At 44.7% G+C, this 22180-nt stretch overlaps 1 protein-coding gene across 2 annotated transcripts in view; it reads right to left on the bottom strand.

Annotated features, from left to right (window-relative positions):
• Positions 1-22180, bottom strand: part of ETS1 (ETS proto-oncogene 1, transcription factor) — a 47895-nt gene that overhangs the window by 21758 nt on the left and 3957 nt on the right. For both annotated transcript variants that reach the window (XM_082274268.1, XM_082274269.1), the window contains exons 2-4: positions 2848-2967; positions 2308-2508; positions 37-111 (exon numbers count right to left, since the gene is read on the bottom strand). In XM_082274268.1, coding sequence (XP_082130394.1) covers positions 37-111; positions 2308-2508; positions 2848-2967 — 396 coding nt within the window. The remainder of the gene's footprint in view (positions 1-36; positions 112-2307; positions 2509-2847; positions 2968-22180) is intronic.

Genomic DNA, 22180 nt, shown 5'->3' with positions numbered 1-22180 from the left:
ACTTATACCGGGTCAGAGGGCTCTGGAAATACTCACTGATAAAGTAGTCTGTGGTGTATCTGGGCTCGGGGTAGGCAGGGGTCAGCTCACTTGTCTGATACAATTTGGAGTCTAACAACACAAAAGTGACAAGAAAAAAAAAAAGCATTAGACGAGGAACCAGACATCGCTTTTTATCTTAGCAGACATAAATGTCAATTTTATTAAAGCATGGTGAGAATTATGACATAACTAACATAGAAAGTGCTCTACAGTAGCATATACTCACTGCCTGCATCACTGTCATATGACAAGAACACAAAGAGATCACACATTCCTGAGACCGGCAGACATAATACTGCACAGTGTAATTATACTGGAAGGGTTGTCCGCGAGTTCACAGATTTTTGCTGTGATATCAGGATTGGTAGCTTTAGTTTTAGACTTGTCTGCTGGAAATGCATGCAGTTCAATGTGAGGCCTACATAATGATGGGGCAATCTCTCAGTACCTCTTGGTTGGAGGGGAGCAAATAACTTGTGTCTACCTATGTCAGTGGTGGCGAACCTTTGCACCCCAGATGTTATGGAACTACATTTCCCATGATGCTCAACTACACTTCAGAGTTCATGAGCATCATGGGAAATGTAGTTCCAAAACATCTGGGGTGCCAAGGTTCACCATCACTGACCTATGTTATAGAAGACCTTCAAGCCCAGTGGCAAGATCTGCTTATTTAAGGTGCCCCCACCCCCTCCTACGCTGCATAAAAAGTACCTATGTGGGCAAAATTAGATAATATACTTAACTTTCCTAGGCTTCTATAGTGGGTGGGGGTGACATCACCCTCCAGCCAACAAGATACCGGGGAATGCTGAGCAGCCCAAATCTCACCTACTTGCGAGATTTGGGGAATAGGAAAACCTTGACACTGAGGAGGAAAGTCAGCTATAACATGCTGATTTTATCTCTAGGAGTGTGAATACTTTCTGTTTTCAGAAGGAATTCACTGCATTAAAATTCAAGCAGAAACACAAATGTGTCACCACCAGGCAATTGCTTTAGTTTGTGGTAGATTAGCGTTTTCTGATTACCCAATTTTCTCAGTGCAAGACCCTGGACCAACGCCTGGCTCCCAGTCATTCACATGAATGTTCCAGCATTTTAATGAGTACTATGTGGGAGGCTGATAAACTGGAATCTTCTGCCAAGAAAGAATTTCTGCAACATACAAGTAAACAGTTTCAAGGCAGATAGACAGGTTCACTTTCCTGGCTGTGGACCCAGAGGCAGCTCAATGTGGCAAAATTACTAAAACATGGGCAGGCTTGCAGAGTATCTAAATCCTTTTCAGCTAAGAAGAGATTTTTAATTTGGTGGCTATGGGTTTCTGCACATCACTGCACCTCCATTCTCCGTGGGGTTGGTAGCACACAGTTTATATGCTTTGTGTTTTGCTTACTGCAGATAAAACAGAACTCTGCTGCCATTGATTGGTCAAGTTCAGTCCTTTGGTATATCATGGCCACATTTGACCCCCTCATACATTTTAAGATGACACCCATTCTGCTATAGGTTGTAATAGGCTCATTCATTACTAAGTGGAAGGGATAGAAGATAAATTGATCAATGCATCCTCATACATACTATAAGGGTGAAAGTATATTGATCCCTTTCATGTTGATGGAGTTCAGGAGTTCCCAGTGAATGACACTGTTAATATTAAAGCATACAATGGCATTTTAGGAAATCATGCTCTCCCAACATTGTGGTAACAGTTTGGGGAAGACCATATTCTATTCTGGTATAACTGTGCCTCTATGTACAAAGCCAGCTCTATAAAGACATGGTTTGACCAGTTTAGTGTGAAGGAACATAAGTGGTCCACACAGAACCCTTGGACTGCTTATTGTGTGAGCCACCAGGTCTTCTCCACAGACACACTCCAAAACCTTGTGGAAAGTCTTTAGAATGGATGCGGTTATAGTGACAAATGTGAAGGGGAGCAATTCCATTCTAATGCCAATGGTTCAGAAACGGAATGTCCAACAGAATCATATAGGTGTGATGGTTAGATCTCTATAGACTTTTGGTCATATAGTGTAGCTGGTAGCAGATTTCTAAGCCGGTTTCTAATACAAAACATCAGATATTCTTATCCCCTCTTGACATAATTTCATATTAACTTTTGGAACAGTTTAATTTTAACAAAGAAATTAGACAAAGTTGGCTCTTTAGTGTGCTGGTACTTTTGGTTACCAGGCTCCAGATGGCTAAAGACATGACTGTGACCAGAGCTGCCCTAATAAAGACAAAATTCTGCATCACCTTTTTGTAAGATGTCCAAGTGCTCCCACAGGATGTCTCCAACAAAGTCCGGTGCCAGGTCCAAGAAGCGGTCCTTCCCCAGAGCACACAGCGCTGCTCCGCTCATGCAGAACTTCTGCAGCTCCACTCCCTTTAGCGTGAACTCATTCAATGCCCAAGACACCCATTCCCTGACGTGAGCATCCGTCCACTCCTGCGGATCTGCCAGAAAGAAATTGCAACAGCTGCTCAGGATACAAAATGCAAAACCACGGCACGGATAGGATAGCCAGTAGCCAACAAAGCCGAGCATCTTTTAGAAGATTACTGGCAGTAACATTACAATGCAGGGTGCCTGTGTGAGAAGCCTCAGATAGAATCCTTTATTATCAACTCATGAATTGAATACTAGCTCTGGATAATATTGCTGAGCTTATGCAGCTTTACTGTGAGTGCAGTCACTGTATTGGAACTAGTAAGCAGCTCACTAGAGGCTTCTCACACAGGCATTGTGCTTCATGAAAACAAGAGGATATTTGGAATCAGTCTCTAAAATCTCACCGAAGGGGATACCCAGGCGTTGCTGCTCCTTGGTGAAGCCACTGAAGGTTGCGCGGAGAGCCTGTGACATCATCTCCTTGCTGCTGGGGGTCAGCAGAGGCACATCACCGCACTCCATATCTGCGGGGAACAGCATAATTATCACAGAGTCTCCACACATCAATATATAGTATGGTATACCCAACTCTACCAACTATACTATACCCAACTCCATACCCAACTCTAATAACCCCTCCTCCACATCTTACCCCTAATTTTAAGACCCTTTCCCCCCACACCATTCTGCTCAACTCCAATAATCCCTCATCTGCATCTTATCTCCCCCCCCCCCCCATCAACCCTTTTTCAACACCAAACTCCCCAAATTCAATCAAACCCCCAAAACCCCTTCTCTACATTATTCCCCTCAACTCCTCTAACCCCTCCTCCACACCACAATATCAAGAACCCTTCCCCCACACCAATCTGCTCAATTCCATTAACCCCTCCTATGCATCTAAAGCCCCCACACTTAACCCCCAGCATTGCAATATATCCCCCCCCCCCACCCCGTCTGCACAATATGTGCCAATCTCCCAATTTACCAGGTGATGTTGTGGGTGTTTGGTTAAGTCTTGACCGCCCCCCCAGGATTAGGACCTGCTTATGAGGATCTCTGCTCTGCAAGGGTCATTCATATTTTGCGCCCTCTTTAACTGTCTGTCACCCCTTACCCCACTGCTATCCCTTTTCCTCTTCCTCTGGAAAAATGCACACCTGAAATACATACTGATATTTTCCCCCACAAAAAAAAAAAAAAAAAAATTTTTGACTCTGTTCAGCCAGTCTTCATACTCTTCTGCCAAATGGCAGAGCTGGGATGATGGCACTAGTATTGCAACTCGCCAGCCCTGTACCATCTGTCAGTTCACCAGACTATGGAAGAGCCTCATCGTACTGGTGACAACCACTCTGTGCTCTTCACTGAGCTCACTAAACACCTTGCCCTACTCCAGCCCCAGGTACCTAAAACATGTTATACTGGCAGAATCAAAATATACAGGTGCCACTTTTTTAACAACTGCATAACCAGCTTAATCATATTGAGTTTGCATGAACATTAGCACAAATGGTTCCTGAGTTCAGCATTAATTAGGCCGCCACGGGTATAGATGCATGATGCAGCACAGCCTCTAATCCGCTGATTTGTAACAAAGCTTAAAGTATCACCTATTTGTTCCATTTTGGTCTTTGAAATAGTTCTATCTATACAAATGTAAAAACACCTGTTAATGTCATCAGAAATTACCTCCTCTACTCCCTGCACTGTGCTGCACTCTTATCACTTACATTGGTCCTATTTTTATCTGTGGACTACAGAACAGCCCCTTCATGTTATAGAGAGGAGAAGGGAGAGAGGTGTTCTGTAGTCCTGTCCTAGGGTGTTCCTCTATAGATACAGTACCATGAGTTACCGTTTTTACCTTAGGACAGAACCTTACTGGCACGGTCACCAGGTGGAAATAAATAAAATCCTTAAAAAATAATCAATGCAGCCACCACATCTAAGGATTGGAAATCTGCAATATATTACATTTTTGTTTGGGGGTTTAGGTATATTTTGTGGTAGAAAAATGATTATGAAGTAATTAGAGGACTTGACTTGCACAGTGCCAAATTATTTACTTCTAGAGAGAACATGTGCAGCTTCACCTCTAGGAATATTAGAATGCCAAATCCGGAGCGGTGTGTCCTAAAAAACACTCCGCTGTGATCTGCCAAAAACGTGGGAGCTTCCCTGGCATCCGGCCACGAGGAAGAACTAGCGGAGAGCTGTGCTGCTTTCACAAACTTATTATTCTGCCCGCTGCGCCATTTCACCTCCCTCGTATTATCCTGAGTCACAGCAAGTTCAATGCCAGCCCTGCCACTCACAGAAGTCTGCGAGGATCATTCACAAACATGACAACATCCTACATCATCTAAATATTCTTCTGAGGAAAAATGGCATGAAAGAGACAGATCCAAACACACATAAATAACATTGGGAAACATGACTGAATGGTGTGCGCACATTTTTTATAAATACATATTTTATATACAATTTTTTCTGAATTATATATTTATATCTTAATTAAAAACTAAAGGTATCTAATAAAACACTAGAAAGCAGAAAATCTTTTCAGGGAGGAAAAATTAAGTTTGCTTCGCGCTGTAAGACCTGCAGAAGTAGAAACATGCCTGTGTTGTTCAAATTGACCAATCAAAAACCATCCTTCATTTTCTAACATGCATTGCGCAATGTGATCGGTTGCGGTGTCCAGGTCATTCTTCTAGCCTTAAAGGGTAATTCCACTTTTGTGGGGGAAAAAATAGCAAATAAAGAAAAATAATATAGCCTATACTATTGTGAGTCAATTTGTAATTGAGTGTTATTAAAAATGACCTTTCCTTTTTAATCTGCAGCTGTTGTAATTTTCTGTAAAATGCAATGCAATATGGCCACCTGGAGGTGTTCTGTACACAGAATGTGTCCTGACCACACCCCAGAAACATTTCCTGCTTGTGTGATTGGCTCACCAATTTTTCCAGAAGTCTGCTTGAGATACAAGTCAGATTTCTGGCATCCCCTGCAACAAAAATGTAATTTTTGGTGAGATAATCCCAATAAGAACACGTCTAAAGGAATGCAGGCCCAGCAGATTTCCTCATTCATGCTCTGCTGCTGCACAGCTGATTGATAATTATGAAACCACTCCCATTAGACCCTCTCAGCACAGAGGAACAAACAATGTTTTTTTTTAGAATAACAAAAAGGTAGAAATCTGCAACAAAGGTTGTTACAATCCTTGCAATGTACAGAGATCACCCGGGGGGGGGGGGGGGGGGAATGTTTTTTTTTTTTTTCCTTAACAAAAGTGGAGTTACGCTTTAAGCCACAATGTAAGTGGGCAGAATCCGACTACCTCCTCAGGAAACACAAGATGAAGTTAGAGTTTCTGTTCTGTATGCAGCTCCCCCCCCCCCCCCCCTCCCCAGCAGATCTGAACCAGGCATAAAAACACTTCTACCGTCATGCAATGCCAGCTCTGTATACGCTGCATGCTCCCTCCCACCTGTGATGAGACAAGAGGGCTGCATACCAGCCTGTTTTTAAAAAGAAACATTAGCAAAACCATCTGTAGTTCCACAGTACAGATCAGTCTGTTTTCTTTTATAGAATATGAGGTCTTCTCTTTACAAGGTAGAAAAAAAACAGAACATGCAAAAACGAAACTCTGTTCTTGCATCAGTAATCACATAAAGTATGAGGGTGTCAGGCAGCAATTCCCTCATTGCACAGACATGACGTGATGATCAGTTGCCTTTGGTGGTTTCATTGGCTCCACATTTCAGAACTTTTTTTGATGTGGGCAGAATCCTTCTTTAACCCCAATGGTGGTGTAAACTCCCCCAGCACCCGTGGCGGATGGGATAACGTCTTCTGTACTTGTGCAGCACTAACTGTGGAGTGAGGAATGGGCTCCTGGGGGAGAAGGATTTTATCCATAGACAACTATGGAAGCAGCTGCACACCAATCAAAGTAATTTTAGGCCTTGGAAAGGGGCCAGAGTTTAGGCAATACCGAGCTGGCGCTCCATGGAAAACAAGGCCGCGGCAACCATGACTCACTGGACTCTAAAGGCTCTGGATTGTAACGGATAAAAGCACCATCGTAGACATCACACGGAACGTTCTGCTGTCCTTAATTAGCCCCAGGTCAGAGCTGGAGGGGATGGGCAGAGGAAACCCTGCAAGGACAACACAGGAGAAGACACATTCAGATTGATGGGACAGACAAGGCCAACTCTGATTGGAGGAGACCCATCAGCCCGGGGAACAGCATAGGTGCCACAAACTAGCAGCCACAACAAAAGTGGCATCTGGCGGCCACCCTTTTCTCCAAAGAGGCATCCTGTCACCAATCCAGGGGACTTCGCATATGCTGGAATATGCCATAATGCAAACAGCATCAGCAGATCCCAAAATGCAGATAGCTGGAAGTTATTTGCAAATCTTGACTTTTCCAGTAAAAGTCATAATTGGCCCCACACCTTGAGCCTCACTATTGGTGCTTTAATTTTGACAGAAGGACTAACTGACTAATAAGGAGGCTCAGAAGGTTGGGGGGGGGGGCAGAGGCAAATGCAGGATTTGAATGTTCTGTCAGCTGTCTATATCTCTGTCCTCACACTAAAGGGGAACTCCGCTTCTGTTCATGATGTACCCAAGCCTGATTGGACTATAAGCAGATACAAGGTTGAGCAGTCGCCCACAGAAGTAGCCACATCTTTGCAGGGAGTTGCCCACTAAAGTGTCTACCAGAGTATTGCCAAATTTCAACTGGATTTCTATCAAGCAGCAGATGTAATGAACCAATACAGCTTCTCCCGTGTAGAACTTTGATCTGTTTTTATGTATGCAATCTCATGTCTATGGCCACCTTCAGAGGGACACAATATACAGTATATCCTGGTGTTGTGATGTGCCTCTCTCCTCTCAGGGGCCACTAGAGTATCGCTCTGCTTGGAGAGTCCTCTTGATGGCACACAATGACTCCGGCTTCGATGTGAGCGGTCAGATCAGATTGCAGGAGGGGGCCCAGCTGGTGGCCTCATCTCACAAAGATCACAGGGGATTAGAAGATATTAGTGCGGATTATCACAGCCGCCAGAGTCCTCACACAAAGCCAACAGGGCGGCCTGATAATAGGAGGCACTTCAGGTACAAGACAAACACAAAAGGACTACAAAGTGAGATGCCACTTATACAGTGCAGAGATAAAACTGCACAGTGTGGAGAGACATAAGGAGGAGACAACACTACACAATGCCCAGACGACATAGTAAGGAGACAACACCACACAACCCAAAGGAGACAATGCCACACAACGCAGAGACACGATGTGGAGACGACACTACACAAAGCAGAGATGACACAGTGAGGAGACAACACCACACACAATGCAGGGAGAACACTACACAATGCATAGATAATACAGTGAGGGGACAACACCACACAATGCAGACACAATGTGGAGAAAGCACCACACAATGCAGAGACACAATGTGGAGATAGCACCACACAATGCAGAGACACAATGTGGAGATAGCACCACACAATGCAGACACAATGTGGAGATAGCACCACACAATGCAGACACAATGTGGAGACAACACTACACAACACGGAGACAACACCACACGATATGCAGGGAGAACACTACACAATGCATAGATGACACCGTGAGGAGACAGCACCACACAAAGCAGAGACGACAACATCACACACAATGCAGGGAGAGCACTACAAAATGCATAGTTGACACAGTGTGGAGACAACACTACACAATGCAGAGACACAATGTGGAGACAACACTACACAATGCAGAGACACAATGTGGAGACAACACTACACAACGCAGAGACGACACAGTGAGGAGAAAACACCCCACACAATGCAGGGAGAACACTACACAATGCATAGATAATAGTAAGGGGACAATACAGAGAGAGTGTGGAGAGAACACTACACAGTGTGGAGATGCAGTGTATAGACAACACCATGAAGACACAATAGAGGACAGCACTACACAATGTGGAAACATTATTCCCACAACATCAAGGTAACACTCACCTAACACGAGACAACACTTAACAAAACATTGAGACAACACACGCGCAAGCACTGGAATAACATTCACACAGCACAAGTACAACACTCACACAACATTTAAAGTGTATCTAAACCCAAGAACAAAAATGTTATATATTGCAGCGTACCAGCCCCTAAATGTGGCGGCTGCATTTGTTTTTGTTTTTTCAGGGAAGGTAAAACGTCTGTTGATTCCGTTAGACATCCTGTGTCTTTGTACCTCTCTGTGCAATGAAATGAAGTCACTTATCAGCAATCTTCTGTGCACTGGAAAACAGGGGGCGGCGTTTGTAGTCCAAATCAGGAGAGTAGCCTAGATACACTTTAAACAAAACGCAGAGACAACACATACAATGCTACAACCCAAAGCGTTCACATAACTTCATCTACTGTATACCTGTTTGATTGCGTTTGGCGCCACTCAAAGTAGAGGTGAAAGCATACCCGTGTCCCAGAACATGGGGTGCAGGCTTGTCCTAATACCAATCCAGGGGGTTAGTAAATATAGACGAAATGATCCCTGCTACTCCCGACCAGTCCAGGTGAAGAAATGGTAAAGAGTGGCCTCAGCCTACAGGTCTCCACCAAACCAAATACCCTGATGCCAGCTCAATGATTATCCCTGGAGGCAGAGTGAAATATGCTGAGGGCATTGAGCTGAAGCCACTTTTACCTTCTAACCATTCGGGCCCAAGTGAGGTGTGAGATGGCCGGGCTATCTCTGCAGTGTGGTTTGGTGGAGACATGTAGGCTGAGGCCATTCTTAAATCACCTGGGCTGGTTAGGAGTAGTGGTGAGCCTTTCCTCTTAACATTCACCTACTATATAATCTGGCTGTTATGTTATAATATATATATATATATATATATATATATATATATATATATATATATATATATATATATATATATATATATATATATATATATATATATATATAAAATGAGAGAGAAATACTATAGACTAGGTATCTTCAAACTATGGCCCTCCAGCTGTTAGAGAACTACACGTCCCATGAGGCACTGTAAAACTCTGACATTCACAGACATGACTAGGCATGATGGGAATTGTAGTTCCTGAACAACTGGAGGGCCATAGTTTGGAGACCCCTGTGTAGATAGATACACACTGTATCAATGGCAGTTTTGTGACCATAATTTTGAGTTGGATTCAGCGAGCTCTAAATACCTTACAAACAGCAACCTAGACCTGGGCAGAGCAAAGCCACGCAGCCTCAGCGGTCGGCGTTACACGCGGTTACGCTCCTTACCGGAGAACGTTTTGAAATAAATAGCTTATAATGTTTACAGTAAAAGCCTCAGACAAAGTTGGAATTTCTTATGGAAAGGAAGGTGAGGAGGAACTCCGGGCACTCATAACGGGCCCAGTGTGAGGGCTGCCAGTCCTTCCAGGCGTTTATTTCCCTTGGAGCGATCACATGTCCCTGTAAAGCCAACAGGCGGCACATAAAAAGCCGTCTCTGCTCCAGGCCAGCTGTGGTGGGGTTAATGGGTGTCCTCCGCCCCCTACCACTGAGTCATCCCAGTGTAATGTGAGCCCCTCCAGTTAGTCGTCATTGCGTGCATGGGATCTCAGTCAGCGCTGCGTCTTCGGCAAATCCCAAACATTCCCACACTAAGTCGGCCTGCTACTCACGCACATGTAATGTGGGAAGCAGAGTGCAAGGAGTGGCTGGGAAAGGGTTAAGGGGTCCTTTCTCCTCACATGTGGCTGCCACCATTTCTTCCCCCCCCCCCCTCATGTTTGGAGGTGCCCCTCTCATATGGAAGCCATTTCAGCCCCTTTCCAGGAATGTCTTCTCACAGCCCCGCACTGCCACTCCCTCGGGGAAGCCTCTTCTCTCAGCGAGCGCTCCACCGGCCTATGCCAGAGAACACCGCCAACACTCCACCATGTGGGAAACAAGAAGCACGGGACACCCCCAGCGACAGGAATTACTACCCGAGAACAAAGCCTAGAAAGGGAGTATGGTGGAAACGCGTCAACAGCAGCTCTGCATTTACCAACACAAATCATTTGGGGGTGAATTTTCAGTGGCATTTGTGTCACTGACAGAAGAGGTTACACCTAACATTTAAAGTGCACCAAAACCCCAAAACAAAACTGTCATACATTTCATTCCATTACCAGATCGTAGAATTAGTGGCTGCATTTGTTTTTATTTTTCAGACCAAAAATAATTTAAGTACAGAAAATTCCCGCTGATCCTGCCAGCAATGCAGCGTCCATGTCACTTCCTGTGCACTGAATTGAAATCTCAAACAATGTTATCAGAATGTCTAGTTGTCCTGTGTGAACTACAGCACAGCTCCACTGTACTAAGATGAGGAAGGGGGAGGTGTTCTGTAGTCTGGTCCTACAGTACAGTTTGTGAGTGTTGTAGGTGTATATACGAGGCTTCTTCAAAAAGGTTTCCGCACTTGTAACTAAAAAATATAAAAAAAAGTGTGGAATTTTTTTGAAGACCCCCTCATATATATTAAAGTTAATGTTACAGTAAAAAAAAAAAAAAAAAAAAAAATAAAAAAAAAGAAGGATTGTGTTCCCTTACAGCAGGTTAAACAGGACAGTGCTTGTTCTGTCTAATCTGCCCCTCTCTGTGATGTAAAACACCTAGTTGATCCTTCCTGTACCTGTGTCCCCCTTAATGTGCGGACCACGGTAATCATGGCTGCTGATCCATGAATACCGTGGTCAGGATACGTGCCTCTGTCATCCCGCTGCTCTCCCCTCTCTCTACCTGTCAGCTCCTGTGTGTAAGCCAATCTCTTCCCCTCCCCTCCTGCCACTATTAGTAGCTGGCAGCAAAGTTAAAGGATTACTGCCAGCCCCTTTGTTCTATCCAGCTATTCTACACTGTGTACGTTTGTATAAAACCTCTAAATACCTTATTTCAGTTTGTTTCTGGTCGGTCACGTAACCTCCTGCTGCTGTCCTACCCCCGATTTAAATGCTACAGCGGGAGGGGCTGAGTGGACAGCACAGCAGTCATGTGACCTCATGGCTGATGTCAGAGGGAGATCTCGGCTCCTCCTGCTGTAGCCCTTAGAACAGGGGAGGAGAGCGGCTGGCTGTCACGTGACCAGCCAGAAACTAACTGAAATAAGGTATTTACAGGCATCATTTTATACAAACGTACACAGTGTGGTATAGCTTGTTGAACAAAGGGGCTGGCAGTAATCTTTCTTTAAATTTGCAACCACTTTAACCATTTTTTTCCCTATTTGTGTCGCAATGTAGAGTTGAAAGGGGAATAAGGCCCCCCTAAAGTAAAACGCATACGTTTATTTTGAGCTTTACTGTTCCTCTATGGTACATAAAGTCACACTACTGTGATATCATTTTAATCTGCAGACTTTATTGATTATAACTTGTGGTAAATTTATGGGGGATGTGCAAATTCTGTAAATGATGAATTGGGGAAAACTACAGGAAAACCTTTGTATTAAAATTTTAAGCCCTCCTGTCCATCATTGTCCCTGGGATGGAGGGGTCTGAAATGTGGAGGCTGTGATGCAAACTCTCACTTTCTGTATACCGGTAGTGTGTGAGATCACCAAATCTTTATATGCAATGTAAGTAGATCATCTGCACTCAATCACATTATGTCGTGAGATATCAGTTGTCATACATTTGTGCTTTTTGCTCTTTGTTGAGCTTCATGCAAATGAATAGGCTGCTCTTCACAAGACAAACATGGCCACAAAGCTCATGCACCTTCCAGATCTGTGTGATTTGTCGTATTTGGGAAGCCATGAATAAACAATTAATGGCACTGCAAGCCTGACACACGTTTTAGGTGCATTCACGCACTACTATAGTGTGAATGCAGCCTTAAAGGAGTTGTAAAGTCAGAAGGTTTTTTGATCTTAATGAATTCTGTGCAAAAAGAGAAAAAGCCTTCTTAATTAATTCTGTGCAAAAAGAGAAAAAGCCTTCTGTGTGTAGCAGTCTTCCCAGCACCTCCTAATACTTACCTGAGCCCCATCTCTGTCCAGCAATGTCCACAAGTCCTTCAGCCATCCAGGACTCTCCCTCCTGATTGGCTGAGACACAGCAGTGGCGCCATTGGCTCCTGTGGCTGTCAATCAAAGTCAGTGAGCCAATCAGGAGAGAGAGGGGGTGGGGCCGAACAGCAGCTCCGTTTCTGAATGGACACATGGAGCTGCAGCTTAGCTCGGGTGCCCCCATATCAACTTGCTTAATAGTGTGTCATTGTGGTGGGACATTAGAGTGTAAGCCCTTCTGGAATAGAGACTGATGTGACTGGCTCAGTGTTCTCTGTACAACGCTATGCAATACATCAGAACTATATAAATGTATAAAAATAATAATAATAATAATAGTGTGTGACTGTGGCGGGGACATTAGAGCGTGAGCTCCTCTGGTACAGAGAATGATGTGACTGGCTCAGTGCTCTCTGTACAATGCTATGCAATACATCAGAACTATATAAAATATATAATAATAATAATAATAATAATAATAATAATAGTGTGCGACTGTGGCGGGGACATTAGAGCGTGAGCTCCTCTGGTACAGAGACTGATGTGACTGGCTCTGTGCTCTCTGTACAACGCTATGCAATACATCATAACTATATAAATACATGAGAACTATATAAATGTATAGTAAGTGTCCTACCCCTGTAAGTTGTGTGAAGGGTTAAGGCGGCGCTGGCGCTGAGCACTCAGTGCACATGTCGGTGTGTCAGTGTCTGGCCGGTACTCAGTGATATCACAGGAATGAGATGACTCATGACACACTCAGAGAAGTCAGTGCGGAGTAATAGGAACGCTATGGGGACTTCATTCCATATGATGGGACACATTGGGATTGCAAAGCTGTGATGGGAAAGATGAAAGGGGACCTGAATATGCTAGCTGCCTGGCTGTCTCTCCTCTCAATAATTCTGAGTTACTGACCCAAAACACAAACAGAAAGGTTGGAATACATCAGACTGAACTAAATGCACATTATTTCATTTTGTTGTTCTAGCCGCCATGTAGAAGATGTGATCGCGCTTGTCCTGACAGTTTCTCCTTAGCGCCAGGCCTCTTTTTTCACTGCATACTCTGCAGGATCTCTTAGTGATATCTGCTCCCCCAAATTCCGACAACCATTATAAAGAGTACCAGTCATTTTCACTTGTACACAACACGCAGTGCATGGCATATACTCAAAGTCTGACTTGTCTTTAGCCCCCCACAATGTAAGGGCCTCAAATGTACCCCAATAAGTCTTCAGGATTGTTCACCTCATTCTGCCCCCCAGGCGTCAATAAAACTCACATTCACCTCCACTGCCCTGGAATTAGCATAGGAAAGATATTTCAAATGTATAGATGGAGCCAGGACTTTACAGTCCTCTCCCTGCCTGAGAAGGGCAGGAATTGGCAGCAAGCTTTGACAGAGTACACAGGGCACCAGGAGCCGTATACTTCATATAAGATGGGTTCCCTATAAACATTTCTACAAGCTGCACAGCCAACCTCTTCACTGCTTTTCATTACATTTCCACTTTTAGAATTTGCATGGCTGCTCCTTCCCCTTCAAGGTTTATCCTGCCTTTTCTATCACTCACTGCTCCTTGTTAGGACTCATGTATACTGCAGCTAAGAAAAAGCTTCTTTTACAGGCATTTGAGCTTTTATTTCAGCTGACAGAAGTGTGTGCCTTTTTGTGCTTTTTTTTTTGCACATTTTTATTAAGCTTTTTTTGAGCATAAGCAGTTTTTTTCACAAACCTTCCCCTCAGCTAATTATTCCTATTTTATTGTGCGTTTTTAAGCTCCTAAGCGTTTTTTTTTTTTTTTTGCTTTTTTACGCAATTTTGGGCACTTAGGTGTTTTTTTCTGCTCGAAAGCTCCTCCTTTTAAAAAGGCGAGTTTGGTGGGGGTTTTTTTTTCTGCCTGTAAAAGCCTGAAAAAGCCATAGTGTGCATGGACACATTGGATAACATGGAGGGAAGTTTCCAAGCAGAAAAAATGAGAGCTCAAAATAGCCTGCAGGAGCCGCTTCTTTGAGATGCAGTGTGCACGAGTCCTTAGACCAGTGATGGCGAACCTTGGCACCCCCAGATGTTTTGGAACTACATTTCCCATGATGATTCAAAACATCAGGGGTGCCAATGTTCGCCATCACTGCCTTAGACTGTCAAGATGTCCTATTAATTTACTGCATCTGCTACTGTACACTACTACAGTATATGATGGCAATATATAAATGCTGTTATTCATCTCCTGAGAAGCCCATATCATATATATATATATATATATAATATAGAGAGAGAGAGAGAGAGATCTAGCATGATGTATAGAGACAGGAACATGTTGCCTGTGTGCCTGAGAAACTCATGACAGCAGCAATCTGTTGGGACAGCAGAAACATAGTTACAGAGAAATGTATATTCCTGCACACCATGCTCAATGCTTCTGATATCACAGCTCATTTATGACAGACATCTGTTTTTTAGCAATGAAGTCTAACGAGATTCTGACTGACTGTACAAGTTCAAGCTGCAACCTCCCCCTTCCAGTGCCATTGATGCAGTGCAGCAATGCATGAAACGTACATTGCTGAGCACATTTTCATTACACAGTGGTGTAGGAGCCCTGCTACTGTATTCTTCTTACCAATGTGTAGCAATGATTTAAAAGTTTTAATCCCAAATCTAGAAAAGTGTTTATGGTGGCAGCCATACTTGTTTTTGCAAATAAAGTTTTCAGAGCCGCACAGCGATGGAGTTTAACAGTTCCTCTCTGTAAAGAAATCTGTCGGTCTAAGAAAAGTAGTTTCTCTGCGGCCCTTATTCATAAAGCTGCAATGGTACACAGCAGGGACTAACCGCAAGGTCCGAGCATGACTGAGCGATCAGCAGTGTTTGATCGCTCAGATCTCAGTGTGAGCCGGGGGGGGGGGGGGGGGACAGATGATGCATCCACCTAGATAAGTATGATAAAAAAAACCCTCAAATTCCATACTTCTCTTTTCACGATAAAAGATGTATGATTAAAAAAATAAAATGATTCCCATACTTCTCTTAACAAGAGGCCATGTTTGCTTGCCTTAAGTGCACTATGCTACTTTAGAGCAGTATTAAACCAAAAGCAAACATTATGTTGCAGCTTACCAATTCTTGGATGTGGTGGTTGAATTAGTTTTCTTTTATTGGCATTCTTTATCTACCCTGGTGATCCAGCCAGCAAGTATGTTGTTTTTACAACAGAACAAGCTGTCCGGTCGATGTAGGGTTGAGAAAAACATTTTATCACTGACAGGGGTGCTTACAATGATCAGCTTTTATGTAAAATCTTTATCTCAAAATGAAAAACAGTTTTCTGTAACTGATTAAGAGTATTATTTGGAGTTTGGCTTCAATTTGTTAGTGTATCTAAACCTGCTAGTACATCCAACACTCCTTTCCCCCACATTGGCAAAGCTGCTGTCTAAAAGGTGTCCCTGTACTCCATCCAGTGTGGGGGAATTTTAATACAGGAGGTGTGTTACTGGCCAGATCACCAGGTAACAACAGAGGGAAGAAAGTCTAAAAAAAAGAAAACAAATGCAGCCATCACATCTAATGATTGGTAAGCAGCAATATATTACATTTTTGGTTTTGGGTTTAATATCACTTTAATTACTCTGCTTGAAGTTTTATGACCAGCGCCTAGGAGTTTATTTAATCTTATGTCAGCACTTATTTGGCAGGGTTCCCGTCTGTACTGCCTGACAAACAATTAGCTATTAGATGGGGGCATGTGCACATCTATGGATGTGTATGTATATAAAATGCCATCATGAAAATTTGGCTTGGCCAGTATGTGAAGATATAGAAATCAGACTGCAAATAACTCTCAGCTAAAAGTTGCAATAATAGCCCACGTCCCAGTATACCAAGGTACCAGGTGACGCACTGACTTTTGGGTAAGCTGCCGGGTAACGCACTGACTGTTGGATGATATGCCGGGTGACGCACTGACTTTTGGGTAAGCTGCCGGGTGACGCACTGACTGTTGGATGACGTGCCGGGTGACGCGCTGACTGTCGGCTGGCGTGCCGGGTGACGCGCTGACTGTTGGCTGACGTGCCGGGTGACGCGCTGACTGTTGGCTGACGTGCCGGGTGACGCGCTGACTGTTGGCTGACGTGCCGGGTGACGCGCTGACTGTTGGATGACATGCCGGGTGACGCACTGACTGTTGGATGACATGCCGGGTGACGCACTGACTGTTGGATGACATGCCGGGTGACGCACTGACTGTTGGATGACATGCCGGGTGACGCACTGACTGTTGGATGATATGCCGGGTGACACACTGACTGTTGGATGATATGCCGGGTGACATGCTGACTGTTGGATGATATGCCGGGTGACGCGCTGACTGTTGGATGATATGCCGGGTGACACACTGACTGTTGGATGATATGCCGAGTGACGCGCTGACTGTTGGATGATATGCCGGGTGACACACTGACTGTTGGATGATATGCCGGGTGACGCACTGACTGTTGGATGATATGCCGGGTGACGCGCTGACTGTCGGCTGGCGTGCCGGGTGACGCGCTGACTGTTGGCTGACGTGCCGGGTGACGCGCTGACTGTTGGCTGACGTGCCGGGTGACGCGCTGACTGTTGGATGACATGCCGGGTGACATGCTGACTGTTGGATGACATGCCGGGTGACGCACTGACTGTTGGATGACATGCCGGGTGACGCACTGACTGTTGGATGACATGCCGGGTGACGCACTGACTGTTGGATGACATGCCGGGTGACGCACTGACTGTTGGATGATATGCCGGGTGACACACTGACTGTTGGATGATATGCCGGGTGACATGCTGACTGTTGGATGATATGCCGGGTGACGCGCTGACTGTTGGATGATATGCCGGGTGACACACTGACTGTTGGATGATATGCCGAGTGACGCGCTGACTGTTGGATGATATGCCGGGTGACACACTGACTGTTGGATGATATGCCGGGTGACGCACTGACTGTTGGATGATATGCCGGGTGACGCGCTGAGTGTTGGATGATATGCCGGGTGACGCGCTGACTGTTGGATGATATGCCAACTGTCTGATTGATACGGAGAATGGTACACCTGATAAGTATCTGGGACAGTGTGATCACACAGAATACGGCACTACAGAATCAAATCACAAAGCTTTAAACACGATCAGTAGCTTTGTTTTCAGCCATCTGACTGTCATTTTCAAATTCTATTGGCGCTCAGCTGGATAAAGTGGTCACTTTTTCTATGAAGTATCTTTATTCCGGTGTGCTAGCTTTCTGTATTGGGCCCAATGGCGTTACTCCAGATGCATCTCAATAATTGTGCACGGGACTGACTTTTCAGGGGGAAAAGGATGATGGAGGTTCAACCAGTGACACAACCATATATACAGTGGGTACGGAAAGTATTCAGACCCCCTTAAATTTTTCACTCTGTTATATTGAAGCCATTTGCTAAAATCATTTAGGTTCATTCTTCTTCCTCATGAATGTACACATAGCACCCCATACTGACAGAAAAACACAGAATTGTTGACATTGTTGCAGATTTATTAAAAAAGAAAAACTGAAATATCACATGGTCCTAAGTATTCAGACCCTTTGCTGTGACACTCATATATTTAACTCAGGTGCTTTCCATTTCTTCTGATCATCCTTGAGATGGTTCTACACCTTCATTTGAGTCCAGCTGTGTTTGATTATACTGATTGGACTTGATTAGGAAAGCCACACACCTGTCTATATAAGACCTTCCAGATCACAATGCATGTCAGAGCAAATGAGAATCATGAGGTCAAAGGAACTGCCTGAAGAGCTCAGAGACAGAATTGTGGCAAGGCACAGATCTGGCCAAGGTTACAAAAAGATTTCTGCTGCACTTAAGGTTCCTAAGAGCACAGTGGCCTCCATAATCCTCAAATGGAAGACGTTTGGGACGACCAGAACCCTTCCTAGAGCTGGCCGTCCGGCCAAACTGAGCTATCGGGGGAGAAGAGCCTTGGTGAGAGAGGTAAAGAAGAACCCAAAGATCACTGTGGCTGAGCTCCAGAGATGCAGTCAGGAGATGGGAGAAAGTTGTAGAAAGTCAACCATCACTGCAGCCCTCCACCAGTCGGGGCTTTATGGCAGAGTGGCCCGACGGAAGCCTCTCCTCAGTGTAAGACACATGAAAGCCCGCATGGAGTTTGCTAAAAAACACCTGAAGGACTCCAAAATGGTGAGAAATAAGATTCTCTGGTCTGATGAGACCAAAATAGAACTTTTTGGCCTTAATTCTAAGCGGTATGTGTGGAGAAATCCAGGCACTGCTCATCACCTGTCCAATACAGTCCCAACAGTGAAGCATGGTGGTGGCAGCAACATGCTGTGGGGGTGTTTTTCAGCTGCAGGGACAGGACGACTGGTTGCAATCGAGGGAAAGATGAATGCGGCCAAGTACAGGGATATCCTGGACAAAAACCTTCTCCAGAGTGCTCTGGACCTCAGACTGGGCCGAAGGTTTACCTTCCAACAAGACAATGACCCTAAGCACACAGCTAAAATAACGAAGGAGTGGCTTCACAACAACTCCGTAACTGTTCTTGAATGGCCCAGCCAGAGCCCTGACTTAAACCCAATTGAGCATCTCTGGAGAGACCTAAAAATGGCTGTCCACCAATGTTTACCATCCAACCTGACAGAACTGGAGAGGATCTGCAAGGAGGAATGGCAGAGGATCCCCAAATCCAGGTGTGAAAGACTTGTTACATCTTTCCCAAAAAGACTTCTGGCTGTATTAGATCAAAAGGGGGCTTCTACTAAATACTGAGCAAAGGGTCTGAATACTTAGGACCATGTGATATTTCAGTTTTTCTTTTTTAATAAATCTGCAACAATGTCAACAATTCTGTGTTTTTCTGTCAGTATGGGGTGCTATGTGTACATTCATGAGGAAGAAGAATGAACTTAAATGATTTTAGCAAATGGCTGCAATATAACAAAGAGTGAAAAATTTAAGGGGGTCTGAATACTTTCCGTACCCACTGTACATACAGCTGCAGCCTGAACTGAGGTGTGAAAACCGTTACAGATCTAAACTGAGCTGCTCTTCGTCAGCCTGACCACAGTGCGTGCCGAGGAAGACCGGGCCCCAACCTGACACCCACACACAGCTGGAAGCCTTCCTATTGGCTGAGAGGGTGCAAAGCACAGGTATCGGTGTCAGTCAGTCTGTGCTGCTTTATCCTATTCAGGGTACAGCTAGTGTGTGTCACCTAACCCTGCTCCCCCCATAGGGCGGTAAGGGTGACAACACAGGTGACTCACTGATCACTGGGGATGGCAGGGCTAATCCTTGCCAGGTTTATAGCATAGAAAGGGCTGAGCACCGCATTTTCTTTTGGTAATTATCACCGTATTGATGTGCAGACGTTAAAGCTGCAGCATGCTGCCTGTTTGACTGGTTAAGGAAAGGCAACTTGAAGATCTTAGTGCAGACAAACATAGGGGACAAATGGCCTCTGCAAGTCATCACAAGCTTTTACTAATGTCATTCTAGTAAGTCAGATCCTCGTCTGTGTGCAGGGTGGGTACTGGGTGCGTCGGGTGGGAGGAGCTTCAGAATTGACACCATAGGTCAGTCTGCACCAGGTCTATGTCCACACACAGAGCGGCAGAGGTCAGCCAGCCAGAGAATCAATATTGAAGATTGATGATAAATCTGGCATTCCTTAGGCCCCGCTCACACCAGTACTTTCTAGGTGCGTCACGTATAAAAAGTTGTGCATGCTGCATCTTTCATGCACTTTCATCAAAGCGCACATTCTATAGTGTTTAATGGTAACATGCTTAAACCACAATACACCAAAAATTGCACCGCATAGATGTAGACCAGCTCTCCATGCTGCAGCACAAAGCATCCTCGGTACAGAACCGATGCAGCACATCATGGAGGAGCGGAAAAGATGCTTTTGTGGTTCACCAATCTTTCCAACATCGTGCAATCCTCCGAGAAAATTTCTAAAGACTGAAAATGCAAAATTGCTTTTAAAAAAAAAAAAAAAAGTCTCTCCCTTGTTGGCCAACAACAAAGACTTCACCGGCCTGACTCTGTTTTGTTTATAATTCAATTAAATTTCAGGAGGTTTTGGTGCTTCTACACTGAGAATAGTGCTGATTTCCTCCAACCTAAACCTGGCAAAATCCATCTCTAATACCAGAGGGGAGCTGAAGCAAACAAGAAGCAATTCATTTGGTGACCGTACTAAGGGCCCATATACTCTTTTGTGTTGTAGTAATGCATGTTGCATTCCTGTGTTGTAGCACAGTGCATGGCAATTCTCAGAAGTCTGTTGCAAAAAAGGGCCCTGTACAATAGGCTGCCGTAACAAAGCCCACATTAACGCACCCCTAAAATGTGTATTCAAACTTTCGTGTTGCCATAATGCACATAACATGCGCTGCAGAGCCTTTCATTTCAAGACAAGGCACCTGCATTGCCGCACACCGCAAGCGCACAGCAACACCGGGGAGTAAGTTGCATTACACTTGTGTGGTTTTAGGTAAGATCAGGAGCATTGGTAGCCCATTCATTCTGAGGTGTTATGATGTAAATTGACCCTAAATGGACCTCTCCTCTGAATCTGTGTCCTCTGCATCATGTACACAGTCCCTAGTGTAGGGATGCACCGATCAGATATTCGGATCAGATATCGGCCCTGATACTGGCAAAACAGCTGGATCGGGGATCAGTAAAATTTAGCAGACCCACGGGCCGATCCAGGGCGTCGCTACTCTCATGGCTTCTGACCCTCCCTCAATCACTTCAATAGGAGAAAGCTTTTACTCATCTAATTCTACAGTTGCAGGCATTCTTCTTCTGGGGGGGGGGGGGGGGGTCATCTTTCTTTCGGTATCCACATCACTGGCTGTGTGATGTGGACATTTCCTAGGTATCTACCAATCCCGATCCGGAAGTATTATTTTGTTATAAGCTCACAAAACAGTACTTCCGGATCGGAATCGGGATCGGCGATTTCACAAAGCAAAAGATCGGGATCGGGACCAAAAAAGTCGGATCGGTGCATCCCTACCTTAGTGTCTCCTCACTAAACTTCATTTAATCAGTAAATTCAGTAAAATCTGCTAAAAAATGCTAAAACTCCAACACCATCACCCTGGGGATGTCAATCAGTGCCAATTTGCTGTCAGCAGTGTGAACGTCACTGGGGCATTTTCAGATAATGAAGAGATCAATGATATCAACAGCTTCTAGAGCAGGGGCCCTCAAACTACGGCCCGCATGCGGCCCTCCAGGACCCTGAGCCCGGCCCACCGGCCGGGATCGGCATAGGGCTGACTGTCGGTCACTCACTGAAGCTGTAATATGCTTCAGAAAACAAATATTGTATTGTTTTTTTGTGCACTACAAATAAAATATGCGCATTGGAATTTGTTCATATTTTTTTTCAAACTATAGTCCGGCCCCCAACAGTGTCTGAGGGACCGTGAACTGGCCCCCTGTTTAAAAAGTTTGAGGACCCCTGTTCTAGAGTATGGCTCTGCCCAATTGTCATCAGTCCTGGGCCAAAGAATGGTGGGGTCACAGCTGTTGTCCTCTCCGTTCACCCCTCTGCT

This window comes from Pelophylax lessonae (assembly GCF_965119305.1).
Source record: "Pelophylax lessonae genome assembly, chromosome: 12".
Classification (NCBI taxonomy): Eukaryota; Metazoa; Chordata; class Amphibia; order Anura; family Ranidae; genus Pelophylax; species Pelophylax lessonae.
The sequence above is the reverse complement of the archived record's forward strand: the minus strand, read 5'-3'. Positions and strand labels throughout refer to the sequence as shown.